General features: G+C 37.6%; 1 protein-coding gene across 7 annotated transcripts in view; it reads left to right on the forward strand.

Moving 5' to 3' along the window:
* Window positions 1-15,293, forward strand: part of Ptpn4 (protein tyrosine phosphatase non-receptor type 4) — a 179,565-nt gene that overhangs the window by 87,636 nt on the left and 76,636 nt on the right. For all 7 annotated transcript variants that reach the window (XM_028879796.2, XM_037211479.1, XM_028879802.2 and 4 more), the window contains one exon: window positions 6,207-6,295. In XM_028879796.2, coding sequence (XP_028735629.1) covers window positions 6,207-6,295 — 89 coding nt within the window. The remainder of the gene's footprint in view (window positions 1-6,206; window positions 6,296-15,293) is intronic.

Consider the following 15,293-nt stretch of genomic DNA (forward strand, 5'->3'; position numbering starts at 1 on the left):
GAATATCAATATGTCATGTTTGTATCTGCCTCCATCTCTTTATTAAAGTGAAATTTATAATCACTGGCTTTTCACTGTGTAATCTTTTTCTTGTGTGAAACATTTTTCCTTTCAGAGACTATTACCCTCCTCCCTATATTTGTGAGTAGCTGTCCACATGTATTTCTTCTTGTGAGTCTCCACGATTTAAATTCCTTTGAAGTCCCTAAAGTATATCTATTTTCAGTAGAATTATAGCCATCAATTGAGTTTTTAATAATTAAATTAATATAATTTATTCCCTTAGACACTTTCTTGAGCCTAATTAGGCTAGTATTATCCAGGAAGGGAGTTAGTAAGAGCCATGATTTCCCTTCTGTCAGTTATTTTGAACTTGCCTCAGTATGCAGACACATGCAGGTTCAGAGTCCACTGGAAGTACTCAGACTTCCATCTTGTAGTGCTTTTGTCCTTCAGGGTCTCACCTGGTCAGGGTCGTGGTAATGAGCTCTACTGGTTTTTTTTGTTTGTTTGTTTTTGTTTTTTTGTCTTGCTTGCTCTTATAGGATTTAATCTCTTTTCTTCTTTCTTTCTTTCTTTCTTTCTTTCTTTCTTTCTTTCTTTCTTTCTTTCTTTCTTTCTTTCTTTCTTTCTTTCTTTCTTTCTTTCTTTCTCTGTCTCTGCCTCTCTGTCTCTGTCTCTCTCTCCCTCTTTCCCTCCTTCCCTCCCTCTTCCCCTCCCTCCTTCCCTCCCTCCCTTTTTGTTTATTTTTGGTTTTTTTTTTTTTTCCCCCGAGATAGGGTTTCTCCGTGTAGTTTTGGCACCTGTCCTGGATCTCGCTCTATGGACCAGGCTGGCCTCAAACTCACAGAGATTTGCCTGGCTCTGCCTCCTAAGATTAACTGAGATTAAAGACATGCGCCATCGATGCCCAGCGAGCTCTACTTATGTTTCATAAATTGTATGTCTGTCTCACTTTTAAATCTGTCTCACTGATGGCTTGGTTTCCTCAAATGATTGATATCTTGTAATTCTTTAAGTGTCTCTTGAACTTTTTGCTTTTTTAAAAACATGGCCCTTCTCTCTCTTTATTTGGGGCTTATTGTTTTTCATCTTAGGTTTGTTACATACTCTCATTGGTGTTTGTACTGCTAAGTTTTGCTTTTTATTATGGGAAAGTTTACAACTGATGGAACTACATTTTTTGACTAGTTATGCTTTAAAATGGCCAGAAAAGGGAGTTTTACTCCTTTGCAGTTTTCTAAGTGATTTTTAAATCTGCAGAGATTCTTGGCAATTAAATGCAAAGAATATTAAACTTTCAAAAAATTTAAATGCAAGGTTAAATAAATGTAGCATTGTAATAACAACTGAGATCCAGATATTGGTGTAAATGCTGAAAGATCAGAGGAAACAAGCCACAGCCACTTCTCACCTCACCAACTTCTCAGCTGAAAGGGGAAGATAGCGTCTCCACGAATCGTCGGACTGAGTGTTCCTGAGCCCTCAGCCAAAAGGCTGGTGAACTCCTGTGTCCTCCCAACTTATATTCCTTTCTCTGCCTAGCCATATTGCTTCCTGTCTCAAACTTCCTAGTCCTGGGATTAAAGGTGTGTCACTTCCAAGTACTTAGATTAAGGGTGTGAGCCCTCACTGCCTGGCTCTGTTTCTCTTTTAGACTGGATTAACCTTGTATAGTCCAGGGTGGCCTTGAACTCACAGAGATCCATCTGCCTCTGCCTCACAGGTGCTAGCATTAAAGGTGTGCACCACCACTGCTTGGCCTCTATGGCTAACTCTTCGGCTGGCTCTGCCTTCTGAGCTTCAGACAGCTTTATTTGTTAGAATATATTCAAAATATCACCACAGAAAACTCTCATATAACTAACTATATGGTTATTTAATGATTTAGTTAAAGTAGTTTTCATTTGTTTAAACTGTTAGATTGTAAAACAGTTTCTGAGACAGAACTAAATGTAGAGTGTCAGGTTAAGAGGATTTAAATTTTAAATGGTTAGCTATTTAGGAGCATGTTTTATCCAAACCAAACAAAAAATGTCCCACACGGTGGACTACCATTTGAGTACCCAGTTGGGAACTTGAGGCAAGATCACTCATCCCAGGGCAGCCTAACTATAATATGCATAGGCATAGTAATATGATGCCTCTAAAAATATTTTTAAGGGCTAGGAGAAGCATTATTTCTTGGATGTGCATACTAAGACCTCAAAAGATCATTCAGTAAATATAAAGGGAATTTTCCAAAAAGAGGAACACAGAAAGAAAACTTAAGTTTTAATTGGGTATCATAAGGAAAAGTGCCTTTGAAATAACAAACAGGGGGAAATGTTTGCTCTCTGCTTTCAAGTGGAGCAGTGTTATTTATCCCAAGCTCCTAGATTCAAATATGTTTTAAGCCATCATTGTGGTGGGGGTATTCTGTGCTTTCCATAGCATTCACTCTAAGCATTATTTACTGCAATAAAACATAATGATTCCTGCCCTCACGAAACTCACAGGATAGTGGGGTGATGGAGGAGAAAAGCAAACGGATCTTGTATTAACAGTTCCATCTGTGAGACTGAGGGAGAAAGTACAGGATGCTGAGGGATTGTGTGGTGGCAGCATGTGAACTAAAAACTAGCGCAGGGACAGCTCTTGTGGTATACTCCCTTCTGCTGATATAAAGAAGGGAGTTTGCCAAGAGTGTGGTCTCCTCCTCCTCCTCCTCCTTCTTGATACTGTTGAGCAATCAGCACGAATGAAAGCTGGTAATCAAAAGAGAACACGGCACATTTGAAAAAATACAAACACAGTCGCTAAAGGGTTGTATGAATGATTGTATGAATGATAGAATAGGGAACTATAGAAAAGAGAAAGTCAATGATAGTTTTTTGCGGGGAATGAAGGGATTGAGACAGACTTTCTCTGTATAGCCATGTCTGTCCTGGAACTCATTCTGTAGATCAGGCTGGCCTCAAACTCAGAGATCATCCTGCCTCTGCCTCCCAAGTACTGGGATTAAAGGTGTATGCCACCATACCTGGCAGTCAATAACAATTTGAAGGTAAAAAGAAACAGCCCCACCCCATTCCTCACCCCAACTCCTGCCACCTGCAACAGGTGGGAGAGCCAGCCTTTGGGGGGGTATGAGAATGGAAGAGCTGGTTCTGCCTCTCACCAAGTGCAGCAATCCAGAGAGCAGACCCTGCACCTCACCTGGGCAAAACAGTAGAGCTTGCCCTGGTGGTGCGTGTGTGAATGAGCTGGACTGGAGGGTGTGAGGACAGGAGAAATGTCTGCTATATTGAGTGAGCTAGCCGGGGCAGTGCTGGAGAGCCCACCCAGATGGTGACCATGAGGGAAAGCTGGTGGGCTGACCAACCCAGCTACCATCCAGGCTCAGAACCAGGACTGTGAGATAGCCCACCCAACATCCACCTCATCTGTGATCAGCTAGAGCATGTAAAGGTTCCAGACCTGCAGATCCAAAGCTACAGGGTCTTCATGACACAAGGCAACAATAGGATATCACAGAGGAGCCCCAGTGAGGGCCCAGTATAGTGTAGTGGGAGCCAGAGGCCTCAAACCAGACCAATGACTCATTGCAATGAGCACTTACAAGTATATATGTATGGACTAAAGGGTGTGCTGTGTGACTTACTCGGCCATACTCCAGCTTCCATGCTGAGATTTTTGTTTGTTATATTCTTTGGGTTTTTGTTTGTTTGCTTGTTTGTTTTTACCTTTTAAATTTTGTGTGTGTGGGGAGGTTAGGAGAGCAAAGGGACTGGGAAATGAGTGGGATTGGGATGCATGATGTGAAGCCCATAAAGAATCGATAAAAAGTTAAAAACTAAATAAAAGTACTCATACTAGGCAAAATATTGTGTTAGAAAGAGCAATGATATATAATAAATTCCTTTTGATTTGCTACTGATCTCCCCAAATCACAGTTTAGACATCAATTTTAGATCCTACCATTGCAGTCTCAGAGAGGATAAAAGTGTTGTTGAACCTTGCTATTAGAAATGGGATAAAACCGTATTTATTCCTATTAAAATATATGTATTTAATTAAAGGTGAATATATACATGATTTTTAAAATTAAAAAACAAAACAAAACAGGATTTCTGGGGAACTACAAAGGGCTATTTCTTTTCAGATAGCATGTAGTGTATATTCAGTTTTTTGAGTTTTAGCTCTTGCTTGCCTTTGTGTAACTGCTGCTACAATTGCAATGTGGAACAGATTTATCACCTCAAAGAAACCCATGCTGCTGGTATGCTTCTGCAGTCAGCTTTCCACTTAACCTTGGCCTGTCTCTTGCTAATGCTGTAGTTTTTGTCATTTCCAAAATGTCTTTTAAATGGGTGTGCCATTGTCATATACTGACAGAAATTAGGTATTTCAGATAAATGGTTTAAGAGACAGATAAATATGAGGAATGTGTGGATGTGAATTAAGGTTTCATAGAGAAGTTTATGATCTAGACTTCATTTTGGGTTGTTTTGATTGGGCAGAAAAACAAAGAACATGTGAAAGCAGCATTAATAAAACATGAATTATGGAATCTCAAAACATATCATCAAACTGATATGGCATAATTAGAATTGGTTTTTGCTAGTTAGGAGCAAGATAAAATGGAGTGTTATGGACTTGTATGCCAAGCTAAACAGCTAAGACATATTTGTACAGAATTTAGAGAACTATTCTTTCTACAGATGAGTTCAATGAACAGATGACAGAAAAAGGCTCTACTCTTTATTATTTAGGTTCTTGTGGACAAGAAAAAATAACCGGTAATAATTAGTGGTATGAAGAAAAGCAAAAAAAAAAAAAAAAAAAAAAAAAAAGAAGAAGAAGAAAAGAAAGTATTAAAACTGCAGTTTAAAGGATTTGTTTCATTAATTTGGTCTGGCTTCAGGGCAGATGAATTACAGGAGGTAAAAACATGTTTGCTCTCAAGTGAAATGGCAAAACTATTTCAAAGATTGATTTCTAAGAAAAGTATTTAAAGTCTTTTCACTCTCCATAATGCAGACAAGTCAATTCAAATTGAGTTGTTACCTTAGTTAGGGTTTCTGTTGCTGTGAAGAGACACTATGACCATGGCAACCCTTATAAATGAAAAACATTTAATTGGAGTGGCTTACATTTTCAGAGGTTTAGTCCATTATCATCATGGTGCGCCATGGTGGCAGGCAGACAGACATGGTGCTGGAGAAGGAGCCAAGAATTCTCCATCTTGATCTGAAGGCAACAAGAAGTGAACTGTAATACTGGGCATGCCTTGAGCATATGTGAGACCTCAAAGTTCACCCCCACAGTGACACACTTCTTCCAACCAGGTCACACCTACTCTAACAAAGCCACACCTCCCAATAGTGCCACTCCCTTTTAGCTTATGGGGGCCAATTATATTCCAGCTACCACAGTTGTCATCATATGAAAGCTCTCATGCAGTCTTCAAAACGTAATTCACATTTCTTCTTTGTGATCTTTGACATTTCCCAAGAATTGTCTGTTTTGTTCTTTCATGATATTAATACATATTATTAGTTATTGGATTTCCCATTGTAGTATAGGTATTTTATTATAGATTACTTTTGACCCAAAAGTTCTGATCATAAGAGAAATCATTAGATTATTTGTACTTTAGTACAATGATTTTTTTATTTTCTTTCTTTCCTCTTTGTGTGTGTGTGTGTGTGTATGTGTGTGATATACACATGTCCTTACATATGTGTGGATGTACCTGGACATGTGTACATGTGCATAAAGAGACCCAAGGTTGATGTCAAGAATCATCCTTGATTGCTGTTCTTCCTTATTCATCTAGGCAGGATTCAACCCGGAGTTTGCTTATATGACTAGTCTTGCTAGACACTTGCTCAGGGGATCGATCACCTTTCTCCTCCTTCAAAGGCTGGAATTACAGATGGGCTGCCAAGGCCGCCTGGGTTTCTGAGGATCCAACTCTGGTCCTCATGCTTGTGCAGCAAGTGCTTGACTGCTAAGACATCTCTCCAGCTTCCAGATTAGAGAATTTTAGTACTGCCGCATTGAAGCTTATTTGAAATTTGCCTTTTATGAGCAACAACAAACTATTTGGGTTTGTAATTAAGTGTAATTTAGTTTTTTGTTATCTTTGTGATGTTATGTGTTTAAAAAAATTAATCCTGTTTTAATTATTTTAGATTGTCATGTCTTTATTTATTTTGAAGGATCAAAGTAACAATGAAATTATGATTGGAGTAATGTCAGGAGGAATTCTGATTTACAAGAACAGGATGCGGATGAATACCTTTCCGTGGTAAGAATTTCTACAAATACTTTTGCTTTTATCATAATATTACCAAATATAATAATTCACATTAAATAACCCTTAAACTGTTTTAATCTTGTCAGCTTACTTGTGTGGTTCAATTTATACTTTATTTTGCTTAGTGGAAATGAATCAAAAGACACCAAGATAATTTATTTCAATATGGCTTCTTAATAGTATTACTGATTCTCCTTCCTATAGTATCTGAATATTATCATAAGAACACTCATTTTGGGGCTGCACTTGCTGTTTCTATTTAAATGCATCCACTGAAATGCCGGTTTATTAGCTGAAAGGTACATGGCTACTGAACCAACAACCCAGCACTACAGTGGTTTAAACTAGCACAAGCAAAGCATGGGGGTTCCACAAAGGCTTTACCCTGCTTCCTTTGTCTTACCCTCTGTCATCTTTTGTTGGTTGTCCTTGCTCTCATTGTCCAAGATGAGTCACCACTGATTTATGATTTCTATATCTCAAAGCAAGGAAAAAGAGAAAGCATTTTATGTTTCTTCTTAAAGGATAAATTAAGGATTATAAAAATCACTTTGATCATATCACTAGTAATCAAGGTTATTTTGCTCTTTTAAATAAATTGACTTTAGGGGAAGAAACAAATTCCAAACCAGTACATAGTATCAGTATGTTTTTTTGTATACCTCCTAAAAGATTTGATCTTGTTTTTTTCCAGTTTCTATTATTTTAACAAGCTTCTATAATTAGTTACTTTAATAATACTTTGGTAGAATAAAAACGGAAGTATGATAGCTAACAAATAAATGTCTTAGGAAGCAATCATAACTCTGCTTTTTTAAAAAAAAAAAAAAGCTGTAATTGTTGGGCGGAGGTGGCGCACACCTTTAATCCCAGCACTCGGGAGGCAGAGCCAGGCAGATTTCTGTGAGTTCAAGGCCAGCCTGGTCTACAGAGCGAGATCCAGGACAGGCACCAAAGCTATGCAGAGAAAGCCTGTCTCGAAAAACAACAAAAATCTGTAATCCCAGGACCTTTGTAATGCAACACTTTTGAAATACTGTATTACTGATGGGAATGCACACAGATACACTAACTTTGGAAACTGACCGTTTCTTTAAAACTGAAAAAAAAATGTATTAGGCAGTGCTTTAGAGGAACAGAAAGGAAGGAGGAAGGGAGTGGGGAGGAAGAAGAGAGAGAAAAAGGGAATTTATTAAATTATCTTACATGATAGTCTTAAGAGTGACCATCTGCTTGTTGGAGTGGTAGAAAAGCCTCGAGTTCAGTCTGAGAAGCTCAGCTGTCTCAATCCAATGCTGGGGAGCATGGAAGTGCCCTGCAAAGTTGTTGCTATTGAATCTGTATCAGAAGACTGAAGAGCTAGAGTGTAATGTCAAGAAAGAATAACAGGAGCAGCATCTGTAGATGAAGTCGTGCAGCAAGAAGCAGGGGAGGCAGGAGTACATCCTGAACCTCTATATCTGGTTGCTGAGGATGGGTCTTGCCCTCAGTTAATCCTCTCCTGGAAACCCCTCATAGACTCTCCTAGACATATGTCCCCTCAGTGGCTCCAAAACCAATTCTGTTGATTAATCTTGGTTGTCAAATTAATGGGAATAGAATTACCATGGAAACAAGCCTTTTGGCCTGCCTGTGAGGGACTTTCCCCATATGGCTAATTGAGGTGGGAAGACCCTCTTAAATGAGGGTGGCAGCATTCTGTGAGCTAGGGTCATGGACTGAAAAGAGTACAAGTAGCAGCCTCATTTATTTGTGTTCGATAACTGGGGACTGGATTTGGGGAGCTGTCGCCATGCCTGCTCTGCCAGGATGAACTGTAATTTCAAACTGTGAGCCAAAATAATCCTTTCTTTCCTTAAGTTGCTTCTGTCACAGCAACAAGAAATTAATACATATCAGTGATACCAGGAGTCAGGTTGTTGCTGTGATGATCCTGACTATGTGGTTCTTAAGCTTGTTGAACTAGTTTGTCGGAGAAAGGTGTGGAAGAATTTAGACTTTGGGATTAGAAAAATCCCAGAATGCTGTAAGCAGAACTTTATGAGTCATTGTGATGGAAGTTTGCAAGGCCAGGCTACAGAGAGAACTGGATGGACAGCGGAGGCCTGGCTCATGAGGCTTTAAAGGGGAACAAAGACTATATGGGGAACTGGGCTAGAGGCCTTTCATGTTATATTCTGGCAAGGGAAAAAAAAATCTGACTTTATTTGGCCCATGTCCTGAGAACTTAAGTCGGGCACATTTAAAAAGAGCAGGCTAATTTATTTCGCAGGGGAAATTTCAAGACAATATTGTATTCAGACTGTGTTGTTTACTGTTTACAGCTCTTCTTCAGGTAACAGTGACAAAGAGTAAAATATGGAGCAGAGAGATATGGAAAATGTAGGTTTGTGAGGAAAAGATTACAAGTATATACAGAAAAGGCAGGTTCAAAGCAGCTGTAATCATTAGAAATTAGTCCCATTGAAGGAAAAACTTCACACTGGTTCAGTAGGAATTGGTATCCTGTAGAGAACAGTCTTATTAAATAAGAAACACAGAGCCAACTACAGAGTTAACAGCTGAAGAGGTCAGAGCAGTAGCTGAGAGCTGAACTTACCCTTCTCTGCCGCTGTTGTACTTCCCCTCAGAAAAAGACCTACTTTCTGTGTGTCTGTCCTTTTATTGACTTTCTGTTCTGCCTTCTCATTAGTTGTAAACCCAACCACATGACCTCCTTGTCACTGCCTGTCTGTACAGACCTCTCTTCTATGGTTGGTATTGAGATTAAAGGCATGTGTCTACATGCTGGCTGTATCCTTGAACACACAGAGATCCGCCTAGCTCTGCCTTCCAAGTGCTGGGATTAAAGGCGTGTGCCACCACCGCCCAGCTTCTGCTATGGCTTTCTATTAGCTCTGACCCCCAGGCAACTTTTTTATTAACATACAAATAAAATATCATCATATTTCCCCTTTTCTATTTTAATAAGAAGAAAAAAGGAAAAAAGTTATAACTAATATAAGAAAAACTATATACAAAAGTACAATAACTATATTACCATATATACAAGCAATAAATACCTAAACAATGTCTAGTCCATTTGTATTTGACAAATTTAGAGAAAATAATTCCATTATCTATCCTATTTTGGTAAGTCCAAAATGTACCAGATTCACTTTCTATCCTAACATATTACTAACAGAACTGTCTTATAACGTCTTTCAAATTTATACACTTACACCTCTTAAGTGAGTTTCTTTTCTTAAATTCTTAACAAGGAAAACTGTAACTATAACTAAGTAATCTTCACCTCCCTCAGAGACCCAAGAAGGAAATAATATTATCTAATAAGAAAATAAAAACAGGAAGTGCATGCAAGCAGCTTCCAAAAAAAATGCCACAACCACACTTGTTTTGGCAAGAATCGGTAGTCCTTTGTTTCATGTCCTGTTTGTCAGCTGTTGATTCGAGGATACTTTGTTGTCCAGTGGCTAACTTTTGCCACAATGAAAGTTAACTCCATATGCAGTTTCTTCAGTGCCCATATTTTCTCTGAAGTAGATTGGTACTGCCAGGAGCCGACATGTCTCATAGTCATAACAAAAAAGAAAAATTTTCTAAGTTATTAAAATATTTTAAATGCCATATTCTGTAGATCTCTGAAGGGTTTGAAGATGACCTGTCTATCTAAAATATATCTGCTCAATCTTGAAAACATACTTAATATGACTACAAGTTCAATTGTAATGTCTAACTACTAACTTTCATTTTTTTATATCCTAATAGTTGGTAATAACAGCATTCAGGGATCAGCAAATTGCATTACATTGTTAAATGAACTGTATAAGTACAATATCTTGAACAAGATTAGAAATATATGTATGGCATTTTCTAACAATCTCAATCTCAATATAATTTGTATGCAATATAAAAAATCCAATCCAATGTAAAGTATTTAAAACTAGTAGTTGTCTTTTTTTTTTTTAAATCAAGAACCTTAAATCTAATCTCCTTTGCTTAGCCCTTTTCCTAACCCTTAACAACAACTTGTAACCAACCCTCCTAAACAATGAAAATTATCCCAGACCTAAAACCCATTAAAAGACCAAAAAACCACCCTCCCCACACCACCTCTTTGGGAATGTGGGCGTCATATTCTTAAAATTGCTTCCTGCTGGTTATGGGTGAAGATATCTTAATTCTGAAAAGAAAAATTTTGGGTTAATCGTCAAATTCTAGGAAAGGTAGCTATATCCTTTGTTATCCAGTCTGTGCATAATGCCAAAGTTCAGGGTTTATCTCAAGTCCTTATTCAAATAGTCTTTGAAACTGGATCATCTCAGCTAGCCCTCTCAAAATTGCTCTGAGCACTTTGTAGTTCAAAGCTGATCTGTAGATAATGTTTGTCAGCTTAGTGATATTATTATTGTCCACGTGGAATTGTTGTTGTGGGGCCCCATATTCTTCCTGGAGACTTCAGTTGATGTTAGGCCTGGCCATGATTTCCTGCAGAAAACTGATAAGAGACTCGAACACAAAGACATGTATAGGCAGCTAATTGAAGCCTTTTGTCTAGAATTAGTTAGTACTCTATATGACCATTAATACCTTAACAAAGATTAAAATGTACATATATATATATATATATAAATCTTGTAAATTTTTATATAAAATTCATATTTTAAGACAAGTTTAAAGAATCAGAATAGAATCAAAGAATTGAGATTAGTAGTAATAGAATAGTCCCTTAATTAATTTGGTTTTTCTCCTGTCCCATATCAAAAGATGGCTCTTTCTTCTGGCATGATACAGGGAGTTTGCATTTTCCTTTTAACAACATGCTTGAGTTTAAAGAAGGAGAGAGCCATTCTCCAACTCCAAAGTCAGCTTTAAATTTTAATTGAACTGGGACTACAAGAAGACCAATAGTGTTACATTTCTTTAGAGAAGAGCAGAAACAAACATAAAGGAAGACATAAAATTTTATAGATGATATACCAATAGGTCATTTTACTCTGTTTCCTGGTATAGATGATTTGTCCTTTTTCTTCAGTTGTCTCATTTGTTCAGTGTTCTTCAGATTCCTTAGCCTTCATTCTCCTAAAAGACAAAGACAAAAACCTTTCCCAAGACTAATTTTGGGGATGTTTCCTTTTGGCAAGTTATTATCTGATTAAATGAAAAGACATGTGTTAATGGTATAAGTTAGTTTAAATTGGATGTTCATGCTGGTTGATGAACTATCACCTCCTCTAATTAAGAGGTCTCTCTTGTTCAAATCGACCCTTTAACAATTTTGATGGTACCCACAGCTTATCTTCTCCTGTAGAAACAAAAGCAAAACCTTGTCCCCAAGATAATACGTATCCTGGTTTCCATTCTGAGGTCAGCACATCCTTAAAGTATATAGACTGATTTAATTCTGTAGGTTTTTTTCCTATTATCCAATGTCTCTCTGCAGGTATTGTTTCTTTCTCATTAGCATTGAGAAAAATTCAAAGTTAAGAGAGCATTATTCAGTCTATTTCTGGGTGGTTTTGTTACCTCTTTCTGTTTATTTAGCATATCCTTTAGAGTTCTGTTTGATCTTTCTATAACTGCTTGGCCTGTAGGATTATGTGGTATACCTGTAATATGCTTTATATTGTAATAAGCAAAAAACTGTTTCATTTTAACAGAGACATGATGGAGCATTGCCAGTTTTAGTTTGAGCAGGTATACCCATGATGGCCATAACTTTTAGCAAATGAGTGATTACAGAATCAGCATTTTCAGAAATCAAAGCAGTTGCCCATTGAAATCCTGAATAAGTATCGATGGTATGGTGTACATATTTCAGTTTTCCGAATTCTACAAAGTGAAACATGTCCATGTGCCATATTTCATTTCTCTGAGTACCCTTTGGGTTACATCCTGCTGGTGATGGCATCTGATTCTAGAAGGAACAAGTAGGACATTTCTTTATAATTTCCTTTGCTTGTTGCTAGGTTATGGAAAAATCCTTTTTTAAACCTTTACTATTGACATGATGTTTTTTTATGAAATTCTGAGGCCTCCAGCACATTTCCTATCAATAATTTATCAATCTCATCATTACCTTTTGCTAGAGGGCCTGGCAGACCACTATGGGATCGGGTGTGAGTTATATATAAAGGATGACTCCTTTTCCTGATTGTATCTTATAACTGAGTAAATAGTGACATTAATTCTGACACATCAGGAATGAATTCTGTAGTCTCAATATGTAATACTACTCTTTCAGCATACTGAGAGTCAGTAACTATGTTGAGAGGTTCTGAAAAATCCATTAATATCAACAGAATAGCATACAATTTCGATTTTTGAACTGAATTATAAGGACTTTGAACAACTTTACTTAAATTTTCTGATTTGTAACCTGCCTTTCCTTGTTTGTTTGCATCTGTATAAAATGTACGAACTCCAGATATGGGTTTTTCCCATACAATTCAAGGCAGGATCCAATCAGCTCTCTTATAAGATCAATTCTATCACTTTTGGGATATTTGCTTTTAATTTTTTCCAAACAATTACTGCAGGCTCTTTGCCAAGGTTTACCTTCTGTCCATAATATTTCAATGTCCTTCTTAATTAAAGGTACAACAGTTTCTGCTGGGTCTATTCCTGCTAATTGACAAAGTCTCAATTTTCCTTTCAAAATTAAGTCAGAGATTTTTTCCACATAAGTTTTTAATTTTGGTTTTCTTTTTTTTTTTTTTTTTTTTTTTTTTTGGTTTTTCGAGACAGGGTTTCTCTGTGTAGCTTTGCGCCTTTCCTGGGACTCACTTGGTAGTCCAGGCTGGCCTCGAACTCACAGAGATCCGCCTGGCTCTGCCTCCTGAGTGCTGGGATTAAAGGCATGCGCCACCACCGCCCGGCTAAGTTTTTAATTTTTTATTCCATTTATTTGGTAAAAAATCCATTGTAATATAATATCTTCCCTCTGCATTAATATTCCTGTAGGAGAATGCCTAGAAGGTAAAATAACCAAAATGCAATCCAGCTTTGGATCAATACGATCCATGTGCCCTTCATGTAGCTTCTTTTCTACTGAGGCCAATTCTTTCTCAGCTTCAGGTGATAATTCTCTTGGACTATTTAAGTCCTTGTCACGTTCTAAGGTTTTGAACAAATTATTCAGTTCATCATTTTTTTATCCCAACAATAGTTCATAGATCAGAAGTGTCTCCAAATAATCTTTGAAAGTCATTAAGAGTCTGTAGTCGATCTCTCCTAATTTGCACCTTTTGGGGTCTAATTTTTTGTAGTTCTATTTTATATCCTAAATAATTAATAGAATCTCCTCTTTGTATCTTTTCAGGAGCAATTTGTAATCCCCAGCAAGGCAAAATTTTCTTTGCTACTTCAAACAGTCTTTCTTTCTTTTTTTTTTTCTTTTTTCTTTTCTTTTTTTTTGTTTTTCGAGACAGGGTTTCTCTATGTAGCTTTGCGCCTTTCCTGGAACTCACTTGGTAGCCCAGGCTGGCCTCGAACTCACAGAGATCCGCCTGCCTCTGCCTCCCAAGTGCTGGGATTAAAGGCGTGCGCCACCACCGCCCGGCTCAAACACTCTTTCTAAAGTATCTGCATTTGAGTCAGCTAGTAAAATATCATCCATATAATGATAAATTATAGATTTAGGAAATTTTTTACATATCACTTCCAATGGCTGTTGTACAAAATATTGGCACAGGGTTTGGCTGTTCAACATTCCCTGTGAGAGGACTCTACATTGAAATCTTTTAACTGGTTGAGAATTATTATAAGTAGTTAGTGTGAAATCAAATCTTTCTCTTGTCTTGTAAGGGTATTGAAAAGAAACAGTCTTTTAAATCAATAACTATGAGAGGCCATCCTTTTGGTAACAGAGTAGGTAAAGGAATTCCAGATTGTAGAGAGCCCATTGGCTGAATTACATTGTTAATTGCTCTAAGGTATGTTACCATTCTCCATTTACCAGATTTCTTTTTAATAACAAATACAGGAGAATTCCAAGGGCTGGTTGATTCTTCAATATGCTGAGCTTTTAACTGTTCTTTTACCAGCTCTTCTAAAGCCTGGAATTTCTCTCTTGTTAAGAACCATTGATGAACCCATACAGGCATGTCTGTTAACCATTTTTAAAGTAGAGCTGTTGGTGTCTTTGGAAGATCATCAGTTCTTGTTCCCTGTTCTTGTATAATATGGATGGCTCGTGACCACTCATTAGAATAATATCTTCTAATATTTCTCTCAGAAACATGTGCTAGTTCATGATTTATTTCTAAGGTTGGAGGGGTGTTAATCTGAGTATTCCATTGTTTCAACAAGTCTCGACCCCACAGATTCATAGCTATGTTAGCCACATACAGTTTTAATTTTCCCCTCTGTCCTTCTGGACCTATACATTCAAGCCACCTTGCACTCTGTTTTACTTGAGATAATGTTCCAGTTCCTAACAGTTGAACGTTTACCTCCTGAAGATGCCAAGTTGGATACCAAAATTCTGGTGCAATTATGGTCACATCAGCACCTGTGTCTAACAGACCAGACAACAAAACACCATTTATTCTTGTTAATTTTGGTCTTTGTTCATTTATAGAAGTTTGCCAAAATCATTTTCTTTATGGTTTTTCCTGAATTTTCCGTTCTGTTTCATCCTCCCGAGCAGTCTGATTTATTCCAATAGGCATTTGGTTATTTAATTGCTCTGAGTAGGGGTTTCCTCTATGACTGCAGGAAAGGTCTGAACTGGATTTGCTGTGGGGGCCTGCATGAGGCCCCTCTGAGAGTTTTCCGAAGACTGAGGCAAAGTATTACCTTGCCTATCCCTTGTTGATCTACATTCGTTGGTCCTGTGTTTTCCCTTACCACACCTTCTGCATACTCCAGAAGGAAGGGGCATTCTGTTGCCATTGTTCCTTGAAGAAACATTGTTTCTAGGAATGCCCTATTTACAGCCCCTTTTCAAATGTCCTTGCTTTCCACATCCAAAACATCTGACATTCCT

Source organism: Peromyscus leucopus, chromosome 15 (assembly GCF_004664715.2).
Source record: "Peromyscus leucopus breed LL Stock chromosome 15, UCI_PerLeu_2.1, whole genome shotgun sequence".
NCBI classification, from domain to species: domain Eukaryota; kingdom Metazoa; phylum Chordata; class Mammalia; order Rodentia; family Cricetidae; genus Peromyscus; species Peromyscus leucopus.